The sequence below is a fragment of the Protomyctophum bolini genome, assembly GCF_963924005.1.
Source record: "Protomyctophum bolini genome assembly, chromosome: 18".
Taxonomy (NCBI): Eukaryota; Metazoa; Chordata; class Actinopteri; order Myctophiformes; family Myctophidae; genus Protomyctophum; species Protomyctophum bolini.
In genome coordinates this window covers 14477845-14501651 of record NC_137879.1, presented here as the reverse complement: position 1 = coordinate 14501651, position 23807 = coordinate 14477845, and the positions used below count along the sequence as shown (strand labels likewise).

Genomic DNA, 23807 nt, shown 5'->3' with positions numbered 1-23807 from the left:
AAACGTGTGGAAAATAAAGTCTGTGTTTGGTACACAGTAATTATCTTAAATTCATCCAAAAAAAAGGCAGAATTCCAATGGAAATCTTTAGTAGGAACCCATGGTGGGAGTCATTTCCTGTAGTTATCCCTGTAGCACTTTTCTTTACTTTTTTTTTAGTTTAGTTTAGTGGCCTTGTGGTTCGAGTGTCCACCCTGAGATTGGGAGGTCGGGTTCAATCCCTGGCTGGGTCATACCAAAGACTCTAAAAATGGGACCCAATGTCTCCCTGCTTGGCACTCAGCATCAAGGGTTGGATTGGGGGTAAGTCCCTGCAACATACTAGCGTCATGTCCAGGGGGTGTACAACAAGATGCCTCACACTATAGAAACAAAAGATAGGCTCCTGCCCTATGGGCTCAGCAAGGCTACTACTACTACTACTTTCAAGATTTGAAGATTTTACTCTCCTAAGAGCTTTGAGTTTGGTCCTTCTAAATATGGGGTCCATGCTGGGGAGGTTGATTACAAGTTAATAAAAACGATTTCAACGCACAACAGTCTCTACTCCATTTGAGAAGAAATCGTATGCCAAAAAGAGGCTTTGCTTAAATTACTGAGATGTATATTCACACGGGACTAGTATTGGCAGCAGTGGCTCAGGAGACAAAGTGGCTGAAGGTTCCCAGTTCCATCACCAGCTCCTGCTGGCTTCACGTCAAATTGTCCTTTAGCAAGACACTGAAACTTAAAATGCCTCACATACCCTTTAAATGCTGAAATGATTAGGTTGGCGACTTGCATGATTTCCCTTAGGTAAATGATGAATTGATATAAATGGTGCACTTTTATGGCACCTTAATACAACGCACTTTAAAATGTGCATTTCATCACCCTTTCACACACACATTCACACACTGATAGCAGGTGAAACCATGCAAGGCACCAACTTGCTCATTGAGAGCTTAGGGGTCCAATGTCTTGCTTGACACATCTATAGTAAGACCCAGGATCGAACTGGAAAACTTGATTCCCAAGCCTACCTCCTGAGCCACTGCTGCCACAATGGGTGTTTGAATGTGAGAATTGTTGAATATGTACATTTACTACATTATAAACACTTTGGACTAAAGCACTATAGAAATACAGACAATTTGTAAGAGCACTCAGAGATCCCACCCAAAAACACTAGGCAATTTAGTCAAGTCTTGTAAAAAAAAATACCAACATGGCAGCTTTTGGCAGCATTCAAATCACTTCACTCATGTCATAACAGTCATATAGGTAATAAATCCAATTACATTACCTCCTTAGGTAAATATATCCTGTCAAAATAGGTCCATAGGTCAACATTTGTCTGTTGTACCCCACTACAATCAATTGACTACAAATAATTAATAAATTAACAAACCAATTGTCTGTAAGCTAGTTGTCGCCAAGGGCATCACATAAAGGAAATTCACAATATTAATGATTCCAATTATTTACAGAATGATGCCATAGTCTCCTCTAACCTCTTTTAAATATCTTTTAAATAGCCCCCACCAGTAACACGGTCGTCTATTTCCCCAATTTTATGAGGCACACAACCAAATATAAAATGGCTTTAGTGGTTAGGAGATAAATTGAGGATATGCATTTGGCTTTGAGCCCTGCAAGCGATGGGCTTTAAGGACAGGTTGTCTGGCTGACTGGTCTGACGGCCGTCTGTCTCTGTCTCTCTGGTCTAATGCGCTTATCAGGTTTGGTGGTGCCACCATGACCCTACCAGTGACTCTGGAGTAACCTGCACAGACCTCAGTACACGCGCGCACACACACACACACACAGAGGAGGCAGCTGTCACAGCCCGCTGCACACGTGCCTCACAGAAATATTACCAAATCAGATGTATACTCATATCACCCAAGACGCATTGTGAAATATTCAGATATGCTTGGAATTCCAACACACGCGCGCGCGCACACACACACACACACACACACACACACACACACACAGTAAGAGTTAATGAAAAGCAGGATTCCTGGGACTGTCTGGCCAGAGTTTGATCTTTCTCTCAGATCAATGTCAGTAGATTGCAGGGGAGCCGTGAGGCTCACATCTCCACTCAATGCTAACACTGGGGGGGGGGGGGGGATGTGTGTGTGTCCAAGGTTATCCATATGAAAATGTACAGCTGCAATCTGTAGTGCTGTGATGTTTGATGCTAAAGGGAGGGACAGCGATAAATGATGCCGATCCCAGGTAATAGAGTTTTGTGTTCTGATGTACAGTATAGTCTGGCTGAATGCTAGCAGAGAGAGAACTCCAAGCATTAATTTAACATTTGGAAGTATGTCATCCAAGACCTTATCGCAGTGACTTGGCAGTGAGGTCAAATTAAATAAAAATGCAGTAACTGTTATATAACAAAAAGTAAACATCAGTGTTGAGTCAGACCACTAGATATGACACCTCAAATTCACAGCACTGTATTATTGCAACTTCGATTCATGCTTAATGCATATACTTAAGCTTGAATGTAGACGCATATAGGCACTTAAAAGAGAAATCTGTTGAATACTTCCAAGCTATAGTCTCAAAGCTCTCAACAGTCAACAGACATTGATGAGACATTCAGCTAAATATGGTTTGCTAGCTTTGAAAGCCTCTTATAAAGTTGCATTTGAACTGGCGTTTCATATGAGACACAATTTTATACAATATAGACAATAATATAGGTAGTGGTGGTCCCTGCTTCAGCTTTCTCTCAGCGAAGGGGTCCTTCACCTGAAAAGCATTGAAGACACCATGCCGTAGCTGCGTCTGTCTCTCTATAAATGTTGAGCCACCAACTCCATGTGAACATGACTATAAATGTTGAGCCACCAACTCCATGTGAACATGACTATAAATGTTGAGCCACCAACTCCATGTGAACATGACTATAAAGCAAGCAATCTGTTTGCTTCCCTCCATCACCAGCTTTTCCCAGGGCCTTCTGGGAAACGGTGTTCTAAGGAGGCTGTAAAAGCTCTGACGATCAAGCCTGCCAATGGGCAGCAATCAATCCATGTCAACCAGCCTATTATTCCTTAACGGGCCTGTGGCAGAGGGGATTTTACTATTCTATTAAACCACCAGACCAGTAGGGGGTATTTGACCCTCTCAGAGGCCCATGAACCCACACAACACACACACAGTTATGTACATACACATGCATGCGAGACACATACAAAGACAGGTATGTGTTGTGTACACATGCATGCATGCAGACACACACATTGACAGCCCTATGTTCCCCTCTCCGTGTGTGTGTGTGTGTGTGTGTGTGTGTGTGTTAGCTGGTGCTTGTAAATGAAATGAGACTTAACCATGCGTTGGACCCTCATCAATCTGGCTGGGCTAGGCCGGCTGCTCACCTCTGATTCATGGAGAGCAACCTTTACGAGCCTTCCATCGCTGCCTCGGCCAATGACTGATGACTATCAATCTCACACACACACACACAGAGTCACACACACGAAGCCTAATCCCCTTTATATATACACATATTAATGCAAACACAGACAGATACAAGCACACACATTGTGTCATATAACAACCCAACCATCCAGAGTTTGCCCGCCAGGCCAAGCCTTGGTATGTCCCTGCTGGCTGGCTGAGCATTGCCATTAATTCTTCTTACAGGAGCCATCGATGACAATGTGTCTGAACTGATATCTTCGACAGCCACTATCCAGATGAGACCGCACTGATAGATACAGCAGGACACCATTTTGTGTGTGTGTGTGTGTGTGTTCCGGCCATACCTGTGCTGTGACAGCTCTATCTCACCGACATGTTGTTAGGATGCAGGGAACAGCCTTGGAGGGTGGTGGTTTGGGGCTTGGGGGGGGGGGGGGCACACCACCAGCCTAACGGGGAGAGATTAGCATAAACATACTGGATTTCCCATGAGCATCCTGTGACGATCTGTCACCGTGGTAGCAAAGACACCAAGAGAACATGAGCATTAACCCCTGGACTTATCTCCTCAAACTGGACAGGTGGGACACCAGGGTAGAGAAAGAGTGAAGAGAAGAGAAGAGAAGAGAAGAGAAGAGAAGAGAAGAGAAGAGAAGAGAAGAGAAGAGAAGAGAAGAGAAGAGAAGAGAAGAGAAGAGAAAAGAGAGATGGGAGGCGACAGAAGAGTAGAGGATTAGGGGTGTGTGTCATCCTGGAGTGATCACACACAGCTCTCATCCATCACAGACACAACAGGAGGGAAGCCCTGCTGTCTGCATGGACCACTCCACTGGCAGACCGAGAGAGAGAGAGAGAGAGAGAGAGAGAAACCCGAAAACAATAAGAGAAAGTGGATTTCAGCTTCTTTCACTTTTTTCTTTTTATCATTTGAGCAGAAGGAAAGGAAAAGAAAGCAAGGAGGAGGTTCCAGGGTAGCATATTATCAGATGTCACTCATCAACTAAAGACAGTGGGGCATCACAAAGCCATCAACAACAATATGTCCAAAATGTTTTGCTAGATGTGGCGGTATGGAGGATATGCATGTGTGACGGCAGTAAGGATGAAAAACATCTCTTGCATGTTCATGTGTGTGCTGTGCGTGTATCTTAAATCACCAAGTTGGAGGTGCTCGGTCTGTCTAGGCCAGGAGCCAGCCATACTGAATCATATGGCGCCATCTACCAACATGCACATGGACATGTACATGTGAGCACACAAACACACACACAAAGCGGCTGTATTCCTTACTTAGTTATGGCCTGAAGCGTGGAGGCTGAAGATCAGAGTAGATGGTTTCCAGGACAACAACACTGACCTCTGCCATTGGACATCCATCTTGGAGGCACTGAGGTCACATGGCAACGAAGCCCACATCTGCAAACAGACTCGCAATGAACAATCAAAAGGAAAAGGTTTGGCAATACCCAGTGTGGTCACGAATTAATAATAACGGAGGCAAAGGCATAAAAGTTCACAGAAAGTGGTTTGTACGAGAACTGCGAGAACATGCATTTGTTTATACACAGCGATGTTGGCGTGCATGGTACGTTAGCTCTGTGTGTGTGTGTGTGTGTGTGTGTGTGTGTGTGTGTGTGTGTGTGTGTGTGTGTGTGTGTGTGTGTTGGAGTGGATGTAGATGAGTTTTCTCAGTGCTGTAGGGGAATGGGCTGCGGTTGGCTGGTCTGACTGCAGACCGCTCTGTGGAAAAGAACGACTTTTTAAATTACCCATATATCACTGTCAAAGCAGCACAGACTAGGGCGACAGCACTGCGCTTGCACACACGCACGCACGCACACACACACACACACTCTCTCTCCCACTTCTTACTCTCCGTTTGTCTCTCTTGCACATATACACACTAACACGCATTCACAAAACAAAAAATCAATTCCATGGTTACAGACATGCATGCACATGAAAAAACTGTTTGTGCAAATGCATTCAGTGCTGAGCGTGTGTGTGTGTGTGTGTGTGTGTGTGTGTGTGTGTGTGTGTGTGTGTGTGTGTGTGTGTGTGTGTGTGTGTGTGTGTGTGTGTACACATGCACCCACACTATATGCTATACAGCTTGTACATATAAGATAAGATAAACCATTATTGATCCCCAAAGGGAAATTCAGGTGTCATAGCAGCAACAGTGACAATAAAAAACAGGAGAGGTACAGGTAGAGTCAACAACCAAACCAAGATTAATAATAAAAATGTAATAAAAATGTAGCGCGCGCACACACACACACACACACACACACACACACAGTAGCTTACAATTTCAGTACAGTCTCTCAACAGTTATCCCTAACGGGTATAATTACAAATGATGCAATGTGCATTCTAGTAGTTTTTGTGCAAGTGTGCCAGAGTCCATGCAGAAGTCAGTAATCAAAGGTCAGATATCAGCACCAGACAGAACAGTTCTCCGATGGGGTCAAGCGTGGTTGTGGAGCTTGACAGCCCCCAGCACAAAGGACCGCCAAAGCAATCTGCAGTGTGCCAAGAAGCCATGAATCTGTGGCTGAATGTGCTCATGTTTGCTACCTCATCATAGAGGATCCTCATCCTCCCCTCTGAAACCAACCTTAAGGAAGCAACCAGGTGCTCAGGAGATGTGCAGGTATACTAAATATAAAAATAGTAAAAAGGTGATCAATCGGGATAAGCCCCGATGAAGACCGGTATAGGTCGAAACATGTCGGTTTAATATAGTTTCCCTCCTTTTAACTATTAAGTGTGCCCGGATCTCCGCTTTTTTCTATATCTGTAGCAGCCTGTTGCAGTTGGAATGACCCGAGCCTTCTCATGAAGGACAGCTTGCTCTGTCCCTCAGTCACCAGGTGCTCCAGTCTCCAGGCCCGATATGGGGTATGAGGGAGTCACTCACCAGGGGGGTGCATACGTTTGTTAGACATACTAACAGTCGGACAGGAATTAGTCCGACAACACCGTCGCTCCCCACATGCACGGCCGGTTCCAACTAACCCGTGGCAGGTTAAAACTAACTCATGGCTACCTCTGAGGTTATGTTTTGGGTAGGGTGTCGGACTCATGACTGTAGGACTGTTAGTACGTCGGTCCAAACACATGCACCCCTCACTAGGTTCTGCAGCCCCCCAAGATCTTCATGGTGTTTGATGTCAGCAACTGGCTTAGTGTGCCGGTACGATGCAGGAGGTATTTCAGAGCTGGAGCACCTCCTTCAGCCTCAGGGAGCGCCGGTTACAGAAGTGCTGCCTGGAAGGCTTCTGCCAGCATCATTTTAAGTGTGGGTAACTGTGGAGAAACAGCCTCTTGCTGAGCCGACTTTCAAGAGACATAAGTCACAACGTAGCAGATTTACATCCCAAACAAACACCAGCCATAGTGTGCAGTTCACAGCCACCGGCAGCTGTTGAGTTTTCCTCTTGACTTCTCTCTTTTTCCTTCCTGCTTGCCATTCCTTGAGCTCCTTCTCTAACGAGCTGGCTCTTAATTGCAGGTAATTAAAGTGCTTGTGGCTTACTGAGCAGGAGAAGAGGTAGAAGCATGTGTCGGCAGTAAAACACTGAGACGTTACAGCCAAGGGCTACCAGGGGTTACAGATGGTGGGCACATGGATGGATGTAGCTTCATTATCTTTCTGGTTAATCTCTCTCGTTCGCTCGCTCACTCGTTTTCTCAGAATTAACATGTAATTTGAGAATCTCAGGAGTAGAAGCATACGTTCACCGCCCACTCACCAAGCATGCAAATACACACGCCCACATGATCCCCAATTACTGCCATCTATATCAGTTTCTTAGTTATCCACTGCCAGCTCTTGCAGTCCACATGCACCAGAGGGAGACAGAGGACACTAAGGATTTTAGGATGTGGTAGTGTTGGTCAGAGAGAGCAAAGGGCAGTGGGGACCTGAGAGCTCTCAGGTCAGGCACCATCAAATGAGATAGCTCATCGATATAGATTTTTCTCCGTGCATGACGGGCACGTGCGTGCGTGCGTGCGTGCGTGCGTGCGTGCGTGCGTGCGTGCGTGTGTGTGTCCTCTTTCATTGTCTTTGACAAGTCGAGTGGCCCAACAGACAGGCCTCAACAACTAATTATCTGAATTCTGTAACCCTTTATGCATATATGGATTGTATACTTTCCTCTCTCACGAATGTGATCTGTCCTCACAAATTGAACCCAGTCTGCAGCAGGGCCAAGGCAAGAGGATAAATCCAAGACTTGTGCCCTCGCTGTTGTGATAGACAGTTTTCATGGAAAGATATCATAAATATTTTGGATAAATCTCCACAGGGGAAGTAGAAGATTCCCTTTGAGTATTTTTATTTTTGTATTTGTCATTCATACTGAGATGACAAGGTGCAAACTGCTGGAGAGTGTCAGGGCACAGAGGATCTATCAACAACTTACCCTCTATGTGAGCTTTCAGGTGAAACAAGGCCATGTCCCTTGTTAACCACTAAAGCTATAGCCAGTTTAGAATTCACCCACGACAACACCGGCAACTACTGTAATAATTCATCCGTTTGTTCTGAATTAAAATAATGTATAATTAATACTATTACTTTAGCCAGTGCTTAGGAATCACATACTGATCCCTGTTCCCTGTGTGGCTCTTTAGCCAGATGGCAAAAGTCCTCACAGGTTTCATTAATGTGCAATTTTTTAATGAAATGTATTAAATAAATACCATCAAGGAATTGCACTTAATCCATGAAGTAAGTCTTTATGATTGTCTGGCTACATTCATTGCATACATCAAACTTCTTAGTAAAAGTAACTCAAATTCCACCTCAGCATTTTAAAATACAGTAAGAGATTACCAGTGGATTTGGTCAATCTTTGCCTACACCTGTTTAGAAGAGCCTAAGCCTTTATATACCCAGATTGTAGACACAGCAAATGTATTTAAAAGCCAAACAGCCCTGCTTTGCGTCAATCATTAAGAGAACTTCTGCTCACTGAGACAATTTAAGCCAGCATAATGCAAATCAAACAATTATAACTTTCAAACCTCTTTTTTCCATGTTTCGTTTTGTGGGGAACTGGGGATTCATACAATTATTTTCATACATATTTCATACATACATTATTCAAAAAAATACATTAAAATATGATAATATGACACATTTGCCAAACAGTGCGTGGCAACAGTAAATCTTATCACTGTGGATGAGCAATGCGGGACATTCTACAATAGGAAGAATTGATTCTGAGGTACAGAAGGGGTCTGTTGTTGAGAACTTGTGGATTTGTGGTTCTAGCAGGAGACAGGATTGATGTTTTGATAATGAGATGGATGGACAGGCAAAGCCTCATCACTGGTCCATGGAGCACTGTCCCCACCTGGTGGCCTGTGTCATTCACTTCTTTGTCATTAGATTTGGTTTAGTAGTTCTATTGTGTGGGAAGCCGATAATGATTTATAAATCAAGTTTCAATCAGACTGACAAGTGAACTCCTAAAAATTAAATAAATAAATATGTGTCTCAGGATTACACCATCACATCTGACCATGGACTGTTAGTGTTGAAGTAAAGAGAATTCCAAGCAGAAGGTTGTCATTATCGAGTTAACAGGACAAGTATTGAGTATTATTATTTTCAGTGTCATGCAGGGCGTTGCAGAAAAAGAGCATTCGTGCTAAGCGAACCTACCCTTGATAAATAAAGGTTTAAAAAGTGACGAATGATAGATTAAAAAATATATCCATAGGGGCATTACAAACAAATGACAATAAAAATGAAAAATTACAGGCTCTGGGAGTGTGTAGAATCTGGAATCGACCTGTAGTTGTATATAAATTATTCATTTGACATGGCAAATCAGCATCATAATGTCAACCTCGCTCTGTCTTTCTGGTAAAGCAGATTATGCACTGTGAGTGGTGAGGGCCAAATTATATCAAGCTATGAAAGTCACCTTTATCCACCTCATCCAGTGTACTATCCCCTCTTGCCAAATGAAAAAATACAATAGCCTACAGCCCAAGTACAATATTCTGCACATGACAAGATAAGATAAGAAATTAAGAGTTGAAAGACTGCAATAGGAGGTGTAATTTTCGAGGGTGTGAGTGCACAGATAGACAGACGATAGTGTTATCTGCCTTTCTGTAGGAACTCTGCCATAGAGTGGGTGTGCTGGAGTGAGAACAAGAAGATCTGAAGGTTGAGATTTATCCAGTACTTTAAAAGGCTAATACGAGTTGATCAGAAAACCAGTAAGACAAGACATTTGTGGGGGGGGGAGGATAAGCAAATCTTCAGTCAGGACTTCACGGTGTATGAGAACATCGTTTTTACCTCCAAAGACTCCAATCATGCTGCCGCTAGGCCTGGCTCTCCTCCTCTGCCTCATGGCTGTCTCTCCCTCTGCTGCTGCTCCCCCGCGGGGGAGGTCTGGCCGCACTGACTCCTCCAGGAACAAGCTGCTGCTCATCTCCTTTGATGGCTTCCGCTGGGACTACGACCGTGATGTGGACACCCCCAACCTGGACAAGATGGCCCTGGACGGAGTGAAGGCAACCTATGTCACACCACCCTTCCTCACCATGACCAGTCCCACGCACTTCACCCTCCTCACTGGTATACACTCACGTTTTTTATATAAGTGTCTAGAATGTAATCAAAATATTACCTATTCTTACTAACCTCCAAAATAACATTATTTCATTAAGCCTAATAGATGATTAAATAAAATAAAACTCTGAAGAAGACTCTTTAGTTGAAAGTAAACGTTATAAAGCTTTGACTGGGAGCCCAATAAGTCTTGCAGAATTCTATATTTTATTTGCCTAAGATAGCTTACTATCCCTTAATTTGAAATCAAGGCTGTAGGTCCTGATCCAGACTGTCAAATGTCAAGACTTTCACATTTGATTAAACAAATAGCCCACATATCGCATTAAATATTGAACAGTAATACAGTTAAGAAAGCAAATAAGGCTCTAATAAATTGTATTCTGCACACAATGGGCATATATTTGCTGATCAATCAAGGTCAAGCCTGATGTGAGAATTCTGTGGCCAATGATATTTCACTGTGCATGCACAGAAATGTAAAGTCCAGTAGTGGTGCCAGTCCACAGGAGAGTAAACTGAATAGTAGTCTTCAAGGGCAAGAAGGTGGTCGCACACATTGGTAGCTTTTTAGGACATGCATTTCAGTGCATCTTGTCCATTGAAGACTACTATTCAGCCCATGACATTTCAAACATGAAACCACAGGTCTGTGGTTAATTGATAACCGGTGACATAATGGCTGTATGAACATTTTCGGTTAAAAATAAAGATTAAAGCGCTAGTATATTGTGATAGTAAGTAGTCGTGTTTGTTCAGTAACAGGGATTTCCCTGTGTTTTTGTCACAGAGACGGTGCTTAATTAAGTTAATTTAGGACCTTCTAGCAGTTCATTTCGTTTTATTAATCACATTTCTTCCATGTGGCCCATGTTTTGTAATGGCATCATCATATTATGCCCGTGGATATACAGAGTGAACTTAACAATGATAAATTAATATGATAATACCTTTTAAATAATCACAAACATGAATTATGTTTGTTATTTACAGCTAGGTAGAGTAGTGGGCGAGATGGAAAAGGGGCGAGCGTAGGGCCTACCTAGCTGTTACCATGCACTGCTGACTGCTGTACAGTAACTCAAGTAAATGTAGCCTTTAGTTTAGGCTACTTCACACCAGTGTTTGGTCAAAGCAACATTTGTGTCGTCGTCATTCCCAAAAGGGTACTCATGTTTTGGGAATGACGACGACATAATGTTGCTTCGGGACCCTCGGTTACCTTTTCTGTATTTTGGACGGCGCTGTTACAGTCCAGTCGTGAAACCGCGGGCCATTAAAAATAAACTTGCCTGGTCAATTTGCTACACTTTTTTGAAGAAAAGCAGGGGCTGTCTTCAAGGTCTTGGCGTCTGTTTTGTATTAGTAGGACATAAACAGCTATAAAACGTGTTTGTTTACCTGCTGGCCTGGTGGTGTCCATGTTTTCTTTGTTGAACAAATATCCCGCGCAGGCTCCGCAGCTGTTTTCATTTAACCTGGAATATACCACTTTAGCCAGAGGTTTTCTCAAAGTTGAGCGGTTAACGTCAAAGTAGCTAGCTACACTATCATACTGTAGTTAGTTACTAAATAAAACTAAAGCATACATTTCTTTGCTTCTAAAAAAAAATGCCTGTGGTATCTGCCCGAGTGACTGCCCCAAAGTTGTTGGATGATGTTTACTGCTTGAGGCTGCTGCTGGCTGCAGGCCAATTGTGCGTCGTTCACCCCTACGGGAAGTGAGTGGACGCGTCCTACGCAGACACGCAGTGCATTTATTGTTTATTGTTTATTGGATCCCCATTAGCTGACGTCGTGGCGACAGCTAATCTTCCTGGGGTGCAGTGGGGTCCATATAAAATACATACAAAAAATACATACGGTGATACGGTAATTACAAATACATTCAACAAAGTTAAATACATGAAAATATAGCTCTGGTGGCTCTTGTTGTTTCAGGCATTCTAGGTCTAGCTATGGACCAGAGCTAATGAAAAAATTACAATTTATTCTATAAAATTAAATGCAACATAATAAGAATAACATTATGGGTATGTAGCAAGCTGTAGCAAGTGTTCCTTTAAAGCATATTTGAAAGATAATTTATGTGTTACCGGTATGTTAATGTGAGGTGGTAACATGCTCCAAAATGATATTGATCGATACATAACTTTTGTTTAAGGAGGTTCGTTTTTGGAGCAGGGAGTGATAAATGACCGAGGCTGGCAATTCTGGTGTTATGATTATGTCTGTCACTTGATTTTAATAACTGTTTGTCCATTGAAGACTACTATTCAGCCCATGACATTTCAAACATGAAACCACAGGTCGGTTAATTGATAACCGGTTTAAAAAGGTTATCTTTGAAAAACAAAGAAGGGTCCCGCACACTGTCAGAAAACTTGTCAAAAATGTTGCTCTTTATTCAACGTTTCGGTCTATTCGACCTTCATCAGGACAATACAGGGCACAATAACCACCAAACATTTATAGACCAGGGGTGTCTATAAAGGTTTCCTAGTTTCTTAACATTCAAGGCATTACAGAACATGAACTTTATAACCACAAAATGGTCATGTCATAAATGGTCACGCCATAGTAAAAGTTCAGGGTTTGGAGTCATAGTCACGGTTCAAATAGAAAGGCAGAGGAGCGGAGTGTGACACACATATATAACACATTACAATCTGATGTAAACCAATATTGTTTTCATCTCTATTATTTATAGGGTTACTACTGGCACTTGGACTACCATATATTGTTCTATGTTGTAAATTGCCATTATTTAATTATTAACTTCCAAATAAACCTCTTTCCATCAGGGCGGTATGTAGAGCATCATGGTGTCATCCACAACATGTGGTTCAACACCACCACCCAGGAGAAGAAGCAGTACTATGAGACACAGTTTGTTCATTCCTACTGGGACAATGGCAGCTTGCCCATCTGGATTACAGCACAGAGACAGGTGTCTGTGTGTGTGTGTGTGTGTGTGTGTGTGTGTGTGTGTGTGTGTGTGTGTGTGTGTGTGTGTGCGTGCGCGCGCGCGCGTGCGTGCGTGCGTGCGTCTGTCTGTCTGTGAAAACATTTGGGAATATTTTGCTGTTTTGTTTCCATATTGACAGGTTGTTGTTGTTTTGTCTCCAAGGGTGTAAAGGTAGGGTCTCTCCACTTCCCTGCTACTGCAGCCACCTATGAAAATGAGGCTGTGAATGTGAAGCAAGTCGAACCCCGTTTCTATGACCACTCCAATGAGACGGACTGGAGGCTGAACATCGACAAGGTGATTGGAGAATGGTTCGTTCAAAAGGACCTAGCCTTTGTCTCCCTGTACTTTGGAGAACCGGACAAGACTGGGCACAAATTTGGACCTGACTCTATAGAGAGGCAGGTCATGGTCCGACAAGTGGACCGCACCGTGGGCTACCTCCGGGAAAAGATTCACGAACATGGCCTCACAGACCACCTTAATATTATGATCACCGCTGACCATGGGATGACCACTGTGTTCAAAGGAGAACTGGTTGAAGAGATCACTCTTGGTAAGATTCCTGGCTTCAGCTGGAAGGATATAAAGTTCCATCTGGTGGATCATGGTCCTGCTGGGATGCTGCTTCCCAAAGAAGGCATGCTGGAGAAGGTCTACCAGGCTCTGAAAGGAGGCCACCCTCACCTACATGTTTATAAGAAAGAGGACATGCCAGCCAGACTGCACTACAGCAAACACCCACGTCTCCTGCCTCTCATCCTCTTTGCTGATCCTGGATATCTTATTAATGGGGTGAGTTGGTGCAGGCGTTCCCAAACCTTTTAATGCTAAGGGTCCCCAAATAGCCATAGTCTCTCTAGCTGTGGGCCCGGGGCCCTATTGCAAAATGAGCAAATAGGCTATCTCCAAAAAATTAAAATTAAAATTAAAATGCGGTGTGCACTTGTACATCAGCTTTTTCCACTATTTTCATTGGCATGGTTGAAAGTGGTTGGAAGAAATATTACCAAAAGCCTCCCAATTTTCCCTCACAACACACAATCTTTGAGATAGCTGTCTTTTAAAGAAAATACACTTTCCACTTTGGCGAGCATCCCTGAATGTGAGAGGGATTGATTTGTAGGATGTAGAGATGTCCTATAATATCCTCCTTGCCTGCATAAATCGGTATCAGCTGATATCAGAAATTAAGAATTGGCTAAAGAAAAACTCCTATTGGACCAGGACATTCCTAGTTGGATATATTCATATTTAGTTACATTCAGGATGCATTCAGCCTAATTCATGTTCCCCACTGTGCGAGGCATCTAAACATGCATCTAAGCTTTACATCTAAACAGGACAAACTGAGCAGTATTAACATGTTGCAGTGGAAAGAAACTCAACACATGAACCCCTTTCTTTCTCATCAACAAATAGCCTTTGGGTCCAGTGCAATTCCACAAAGGAGAACATGGCTTTGACAATGAACATATGGATATGAAGCCCTTCTTCAGGGCAGTGGGTCCTGACTTCCAGGAGAACCTGGTAGTGGGGCCCTTTGAGACGGTCCACGTGTACCCACTGATGTGTCATATTCTGGGGATAACTCCAGAGGTCAATGATGGACATTTGGACAACACCAGACACATGCTGGTCCCTAAGGAAGTCACTGGAGGAAACAATGATAGTAAGATATTTGTGATGAGTGAACATCCTCATTCGCATTTCAGTTTTCCTTTTTTATTTATTTATATAAAACATGTTTTATGTCTGACTTACATACTAAACACATTATGAATATAGAAAGACAAGAACTACAGATCATACAGATCAATAACCTGTTGGACAAACCTTACCTTGAGAACTGCCAAAGAGAACACACATCTAAAGCAACAGGCTGTGGAGCTAAGTGGTTTGAACTGAGTTTGAACTCAGTCCCATGCCCACATATCTGACGACAAAAGTAAAACTTATTTTTAATGGCATAATTGTATATCTTTATATTGGGCATTTTGTATAATCATAAATGAATGGGGTGCTAGAGGTAGAGGAAAGGACAAGGTCACAAAAGTTAGTAGAGTTCAGTATGCAATCTGCCTATTAGATTATTAGATGTGTGCAAAGTTGATATTTTGGCTGCGGGTGGTGCTAGAGGCAATGTCATGGGTCACTTAAATGGTTAGTGTTCATCCTCGTGGGGACCATGACAGTGCTCAGAAAGTTGCATGGCAATCTGCCCATTAGATTTTGAACTACCTTGTATTTGGACATTTTGGCCTAAGGGTGTCACTACAGCAATTAAGGGCCATTGGGGTCACCAAAATTAGTAGGCTTTATCCTCAGGGAAGCATGGATGGATTTGGCCTGTTTAATGGCTTCGATCGCAGATAAACTGATGCAATAAAAGATAGCATTTTCTGTAAATGCACACAGCAGTCATCTGTGTAGATAAAAGATCATAATCTACCATAATGATAGCGTCATATGATTACTATCACCCAACTGGACATCATGGGATTATCAGTCTATGAATGCACTAACATCTTTGGCCTACTTGGCTGCCTGTTTGCCTGCCTGGCCACTTAACTGTATGCCCTGCTGTCTTGTCTATACCATTCCAGAGAGCAATCTTCTGTGGCAAGTTTTTGTCGGCTTATCAGCGGTGGCTGGGTTCCTTGCACTAGTGTTCATAGTGGCCACTGTCCACACCATGTGTCAAAGGACCAAGGCAGAAAGGAGGTGAATAAAATGTTTTATCTATTCAGATTATCTATGCTGATATGAAAATTGAATGAATTGAACCAGCCCTCTTTTTATGAGACTCTTTACCCGTGTACCTTTCTTTCTCTGTTCCCCAGGGATCAAATCAAAGGCAGTCTTCCTCCCAAGTCTGAAGTAAAAAGCTGTGTTGACAAAGACGACATGAGCGTGAAAGAAACTAATTTTTGAGACATAAAAGACTGACTGTACTTCACAGTCTTTATCAATGTTGCCTCTTGAACAAGCACCAACTGCTACAATGGAGCTGGTCAATGGTTAACAGTAGAATAGTGGAGGTAACCAAATACTGTACAAACTCTGTGATTGTAAAAGGTGATGAAAGCAGTTGATACAGTATGTTTAGAATATACAGGAATTACTGTAACGAAAGACCATGTATGGTTTAGTTACTCTAAATAACTATACGATGCAAATGTTATATAATAGAAGCAGGACCAATTGCACACAGCACCCTCAAAAACTCAACTATGATTATTACAGTACATATATCATATCATATTTCTTTACCTTACTAATTGATTGTTGCTACAATGTTGAGGAATATTTTACTCTTTTGTAGGCTTGTGTATGAGATGTAATACATTCAATATTGAATCTTTATTGATCTAAAATAGAATGTACACTTAGTTAATAAATTAACATTAATTTATACTACTAGTAGACCTACTAACTTACATTTTCACAAACACCCAAAGTGCTACAGGGTTTAAAAACATTAAAGCAATGGCAACTTTGAGACTCTACTACAAAAAAATACATTAAAAACGAAGTAAAATGTAATTACTGTCAACGAGAAACTCCAGTGAGCAAAATGGTACAGTATAGTCCCGCTTGGAATTCCTGACAGTGCGAGGCCTGGGGAGAGTGTTGGCTCAGAACATATACTGTGTATGGTGTGTTGCTGGCATTCCTCACTTTTGTTGGTATGCAGCCATTCTGTGAACCATCGGGTGCTGTTTTGGTTCCTTTGCACGCAAATACTCCAGTGTATTTTGAGATGTGAATTCAATCAAACCATTCGCAGCAGTTTTCAATTTTCATCCATGTTTGACATGGTTAGTTCCGTAATTTGTTAACTGCCATATAGCCCCTGGGGGCTATATGGGGAGGAAGATATGGCAGCTGACCACTCAGTGTAAGTTTTCCACCCCTGGGCCCTGCATGCCTTGTCTCACTCCCCCCAGGAGTGAGACAATCTCAGATCTCAGTGGATGTGAGAAACAAACAGAACTGGCCTTATAGGCCTCTAAGCTTGAGGTCATATACGTTCAGAAATCTCATCAACACTAGTTTATGAGATGGCCATTTGACTAAGATTGATCCATGAGGCTGGCATAATTTGGGTTATAATTACTTTATCTGATCTGCCTCTCTCTTTCTCTCCTCCCTGTGTCCCCCTCCCATCTCTTTGTTATTCCTCCATCCAAAAAAGTGATGAACAGTAACAATAACTTTTTTTTAACTTGACATTTACTTCACTACATCTCAAAGACAAATATTGTACTTTTCCCCACTACATTTCCATGAAGGCTGTTACTTTTAAACATAGCTTTGAAGTCAGCTATTAAATGTATTAATGTATCTGTGTAGCATAGTAGTAGAAACCACCTAATGAATGCACATATATGATTTCATTAGGTGGTTTCAAGGTTCTGTAACATTGTGAAAACAATAAATGTTTTTAAATTTAAATGTAATTTTGTACATTCAAAAGTAACTGTACTTTAACTCAAATAAAAAGGTGCCAGAGCAACTCTCACTTTTAGTGGAGTAATATTTGGTGAGAGAGCAAGTGCATTTTCCATTGTTATCATGCTTCAACGACTACCGGTATCTATGCTTCAATGGACTGCCTTAAGTAGGGTTGTGTACTTTGTCCACCACTGAACACATAGATAATGTGCCCTTAGAGCTGACAGTAGATTCCAGTTTATGTTCATGAACTCCTAGGTAATCATAAGATAAGATAAACTTTCATTTACCCCCCTGAGGAAATTCTAGTGCCATAGGCTAGCAGCAACAGCAGGAAACGAATCAGGAATGAGTGTGCAGATTACCAACAGTTAGTACGAGACTGTATTATTTACAGTATCAACAGGTATCTGGATAATATGTAACCCAAACCATGAATATAATATAAACCCATTAATGGGAGTATAAACTTCTGTAGTTTACATCCCAGTAATGCAAGTGTGCCAGAGTCAAGCAGGAGTCAAATCCCAGAGATTAGAACATGGTGGTCAGGCTTAGTTGTGGAGCCTGATGGCTACTGACAAAAATGACTGTACAGTACAGTAAGTCTCTTTGTGGTGGTGGCCGGGCAGGATGAGTCTGTGACTTAATGTGGTCATGCCCACTATCACATGGAGAGGATAAAAGGGGGTTGATCAGGACAGCAGCTCTTCCTTCTGTATAACCACTAACTACTGAGCTAGCTTTCCTCACCAGATTGATGACTTTGTTGGCATTCCTTGTGTTGATTTCACTCCCCAGCCCAGAGGACACTGCATGGCTACTACAGCCTTATAGAACACCTGCAGCAGCTTGTTGCACGCATTAAAGGATGTGGGCCCCGGCCCCCTCAGGAAGAACAGCTTGCTCTATCCATTCCTGTAGACTGTAGAGGGTATCAAGAGTTGTCAGTCCAGCACAGTTTGTATGTACTCTCCCAGGGACTTGTACTGTATGTGTCCACTATCTCCACTTACTCCCCACAGATGGTGATGCTGGTGTTGATGGCATCTTCATGCTCCACCGTTAGTCCATCACCAGTTTCTTTGCCTTAAGTCATGTCGAGCTCAGACTGAAGAAGTGCCTTGTGCTCGAAACGTCACAAATAATTTTGGTGCAATAAAAAGCACCAAAACAAACATAACAAGGCAATGTTTGCCTTGTTATTCGGGGTCCAGGAAGTCACTCACCAGGCCCACCGGGACATGCAGACAGTCTTCCAGCGCTGGGGCACCTTCTTCAGCCTCAATGAGAGCTTGCCTTGAAGAGGTAGTGGAACACTGCTGCCAGGTTTGCCAACTGCACGGTGCATGCCTTGAGCCTAATATGGAGATAAGATAAGGATAAGGCGGCAGACCAATGTCCCATATTGTGTATATAAATATTAATAGAAGGCATATCATCAGGCGGCAGACCATAGAGTGTAAGATATCTCACTCTTTGTCTCCTTTCGCACACATACTGGTTTGCGTCAGCTAATGCAGTTAAGCGATAGAAACCATCAAAACATTTGCTGTGAAATTGAGCTGACTAAAAAATAATTAAAAATAGGCGGCAGGCGACAAAAAAAACGTTCTTGGGGATTTGTTGTTGTTCTTTTTTGGCAGAAGTGGATATTTTCCAGAAGTACAGAACCAATCATGCTACCGCTAGGCCTGGCTCTCCTCCTCTGCCTCATGGCTGTCTCTCCCTCTGCTGCTGCTCCCCCGCGGGGGAGGTCTGGCCGCACTGACTCCTCCAGGAACAAGCTGCTGCTCATCTCCTTTGATGGCTTCCGCTGGGACTACGACCGTGATGTGGACACCCCCAACCTGGACAAGATGGCCCTGGACGGAGTGAAGGCAACCTATGTCACACCACCCTTCCTCACTATTACCAGTCCTTCGCACTTCACCCTCATCACAGGTACAGGCAATCACATGGTAGTGGTTAACCAAAATTAACTTTTGACAAATCTTCCATCTGAAAATAGCAGATCGGTAGATTTACATATCGGCAAAATTACACATGGATTTCAAGTACTGCATTGTGTTCTATCTGAAAAACATAGTTGAACCTGTTAATGTAGCCTGGCATGGCCAGACTAATATCACTAGATATTAGTCTGGAATCTCTGTGCGGAACCTGCATTTCAAAGGGGCATCACCCGCCACATATTTGCATACTGGGCCCTGATTGGTGCCCCACAACTTTGGGGGCAGTTAATTACAATCACAACCAAGCGGGGACAGACTAATCTGCAGAGGGAGGGCTTTTTATTTTATGTTTTGTAACAGATTCCAGGCTACCATCCATTGATGCAGTATCATGTTCTATCTTTATCATGTTCTTATTTTCAATAGTCAAATCACGTCTACTTTAATTTGCGTTGTTAATGTCCTTCTACAACTGGGATACATTAGAATCAAATATGTTATATTTTGGTTTAATGTCCTTTAAAGCCACAGAGAATTTGTGCACAGAAAATGTTTAACGTCTACCATCGCTCAAAGCCGTACAATGAAGCGTAAATTTGGCTCTATACTCCCTACTCCTTGGATACTTTAGATTACTGCCTAATGTGTCGCACTCAACTTTAAGATGTTTCCCTTTCAGGACGGTATGTGGAGAATCATGGCGTAATCCATAACATTTGGTTCAACACCACCACCCAGGAGAAGAAACAGTATTACATGACACAGTTTGTTGATTCCTACTGGGATAATGGCAGTTTGCCCATCTGGATTACAGCACAGAGACAGGTGCTCTGTCTGTCTGTCTGTTTGTCTTTCTGCCTGTGTCATAATACATTTATTTGTGAATATTTTGCCATCTTATTATCCATTTTTGGACATAGCAGCTTGTGTTTACTTGTTCTTTGTTTTGTTTTTACCTCCAAGGGTCTAAAGGCAGGGTCTCTTCACTTCCCTGGTACTGCGGCCACCTATAGAAATGAGATTGTGAAGGTAAGGAAAGTAGAACCACGTTTCTATGACCACTCCAATGAGACAGAGTGGAGGCTGAACATCGACAAGGTGATTGGAGAATGGTTCGTTCAAAAGGACCTAGCCTTTGTCTCCCTGTACTTTGGAGAACCGGACACTGTTGGTCACAAATTTGGACCCGACTCTCCAGAGAGGCGGGCCATGGTCCGACAAGTGGACCGCACCGTGGGCTACCTCCGGGAAAATATTCACGAACATGGCCTCACAGACCACCTTAATATTATGATCACCGCTGACCATGGGATGAATGCAGTGCTACAAAATGAACTGGAGGATAAAATTATCCTCTCTAGGATACCTGGCTTCAGCATCAACGATATCCAATTTCCACTAACAGATTATGGTCCTACTGGGATGCTGCTTCCCAAAGAAGGCATGCTGGAGAAGGTCTACCAGGCTCTGAAAGGAGGCCACCCTCACCTACATGTGTATAAGAAAGAGGACATGCCAGCAAGACTACACTACAGCAAACACCCACGTCTCCTGCCTCTCATCCTCTTTGCTGATCCTGGATATCTTATCAGTACGGTGAGACAGGCCAGCAATGTGTATATGCAAAAAATGTGCACCACCTGTGACCTACCCATAGTAAGGGAATAGGGGGAAGATACTTTTTAAAACTCCATGGACAAAAATAGTTTTGGTTTTGGATGATTTGGGCAATACCGGTATGCTTTCTAATCCTATCTAGGAGTGATATAATCCTAACTATGGATATCATTTTTTAACTAGCAATGGCAACCTAAAGGTGTGCGATGTTGATCTACAGTACAATCAACAGATCTGAAGTTAGAATAACAAAACACTCACACACATGACGTATCTCTTGGTGACACTCCTAATCAGGAGAAAATGTGTTGGGAGGAGACCACACTGCCACACACTCCCCAGGCCCAGGGCAACAGTGGAGGTTAGCAGAGATAGGGACCATGGAAATTGTTGATGTCTAAATTGAGGAGAAGAATGGAAACAACAACAGAAACATTTATATGAATTAACCTTCTTGACCTTTGACAAACAAATTGCACTTCACATCACATGAAGTTTGCCTTGTGTTGTGATTTCTTAACCGTAGGGCTGTACAAATCTTCCATGGCTCCTGGGTAGGCCAGTGCGCTAAGAGCACAATACAATACAATACAATACAATACACTAAAATAATTTGGTAGAGAAGTGATCTTAGGTTCATAATTTTAAAAAGTACTATTATCTCATTAAGTCAGATTAAATTGCACAGAGAGAACATTTTGGTGTTGTATGTACCAGTGCATGTCCATTATCTTTACATCATTTGCTTGTTACAGTTCCTCCCAGTGCAATTCCACAAAGGAGAGCATGGCTTTGACAATGAACATATGGATATGAAGCCCTTCTTCAGGGCAGTGGGTCCTGACTTCCAGGAGAACCTGGTAGTGGGGCCCTTTGAGACAGTCAACGTGTACGCACTGATGTGTCATCTTCTGGGGATAACTCCAGAGGTCAACGACGGACATTTGGACAACACCAGACACATGCTGGTCCCTAAGGAAGTCACTGGAGGAAACACTGATAGTAAGATATTTGTGATGAGCATGTGGACATTCCAGATTAGATTACACTTTTTTTACTTGACATTTCACTGCAAATAAAAGCTAGGAATTTGCATGCAAGATTTATTTTCAGGACAGCACAATGATTTAAATTTTAGTAACAGCATATTGTTGTTGTGATGAGGATGATAATGGATAACAAAGCAAGGAAACAGGAGATCAATGTGTTGATCAAATATGTTGAAGATGCTGTACACCAACAATAACTGTCTGCAGTGAGATACCTGCAGATTAGAAATCCAATTGAGACAGACCTGACCCAGCAAACCATAACATCTTCTGATTAGATTAACACAGCAGAAATCTAAGCTACAGTACGTACATTTTTATGTCTAGATAAGAGACATCAATCTAACATAATGATAACAACAGCAGGGTTACCGTATGCTGTAATTACCTTTTAATGGTCTAAAACAACCATTCACCAAAGGTGAATGATTGATAAATGGTTGTTTAGTCTATGTCCATACAGTACATAATAATACAAGTCAAGATTTAAACCTAGAAATTAGATAGCATAGAATAGATTCATAAACCGTTTTGTTCTGTCACCTGCCTGCCTCTATTATGTCTGAAGGTCAGTCTCTCTGAGTGTCTGCTTTTTTCTCCTTTGCTTCTCTGTCTGGCTATCTAAACTAATGTCTGTCCCAATCATCTCTCTACCATTCCAGAGAACAATGAACGGCTGATAGTTGGAGTGGGTTTGTCAGCAGTGGCTGGGTTTCTTGTTCTAGTGTTCATAGTCACTACAACTTACACCTTGTGCAAAACGACCAAGGTCCAAGGAGGTAGAGTATTAAGACTGATCATCTGATTATAATCTTTCTCTATGCTCATATATCAGATGTATACAAGGCATTCGACCTCCTAGCTAGGTGAACCTCATCCATCCACATGATGGAAAATTTGTCATTTTTACCTCCATATTAAAATCTAATAATCTGTCCTCCTTTCCCCCAGGTATGACATGAGAAAGGGTATTCACTGCTGCAGCTATTAAGTTGAAGGTGGTGTTGATGAAGAGGAGGAGAACATGAAGTTCAATTTTGTATTATTATTCTATAAATAAAAGAGTAGAACTTTTGCGCTTCTGCATGTCGACAGATGCGCCAGAGCAAAAAAAAGGACTCCCGCACACGGCCTTCTTCACTTATTGGGAACAACATAGTACAAAGACCTTCATCAAATTGTCTTGAAGATAACAGGTTATCAGGTTCATCAGATTATCACTGTTGCCAGATTGTGTGAGAGAAATAAAAAACATGGTCTATGAAAACAAGCCCAAAATAATCTGATCTACAAGCTCGCGTTGTGAGCTGACAATTTTGACAAATACATATTAATTTGGGGGTCCTTGACATTAAAATGTTTAAGAACCACTGGTTTAACAACATTAGGAAAACAAGCCAAAATAAGCAAATACACTTTAGAAACAAGCCCCAAAAACCTACTACCAAATACTGACAAGCAACTTTACAGAAAAACAAGCCCAAAGTTGCTATAATAATGCAAACCAGGCAGATTATCCTGAAGATCGCCAGTCATCAGGTCTGGGCCAAAATGGTGTTCCCAATAGATATGTGCAATTTTTGGAGAAGCCAGTTGGAGTCCTTGGTTATATCTTTAATTAATACAAATACAAATAAATTCATTTAAGCAAGTAAAAGTATAGATAAGCATTTTAATTTTTCAAATAAACAGGTCATTTGCAAACAAAAGTATGATTCCAAATGTTT

General features: G+C 42.3%; 2 protein-coding genes across 2 annotated transcripts; both read left to right on the top strand.

The window, feature by feature from the left end:
• Positions 1-4999: 4999 nt before the first annotated feature.
• On the top strand, positions 5000-18763 carry LOC308333538 (ectonucleotide pyrophosphatase/phosphodiesterase family member 7-like; the record flags this gene model as incomplete). Its single annotated transcript, XM_080789997.1, has 11 exons — positions 5000-5014; positions 6020-6085; positions 6569-6628; positions 9766-10039; positions 12838-12983; positions 13164-13796; positions 14424-14673; positions 15608-15725; positions 15845-15914; positions 18485-18523; positions 18677-18763. 11 exons carry the CDS (start codon positions 5000-5002, stop codon positions 18761-18763), a joined length of 1758 nt encoding a protein of 585 aa, XP_080646123.1.
• A 477-nt stretch (positions 18764-19240) lies between these two features.
• Positions 19241-23042, top strand: LOC308333536 (ectonucleotide pyrophosphatase/phosphodiesterase family member 7-like; the record flags this gene model as incomplete). Its single annotated transcript, XM_080789995.1, has 5 exons — positions 19241-19403; positions 20094-20239; positions 20378-21010; positions 21787-22033; positions 23032-23042. Exons 1-5 carry the CDS (start codon positions 19319-19321, stop codon positions 23040-23042), a joined length of 1122 nt encoding a protein of 373 aa, XP_080646121.1. The 5' UTR covers positions 19241-19318.
• Positions 23043-23807: the final 765 nt, after the last annotated feature.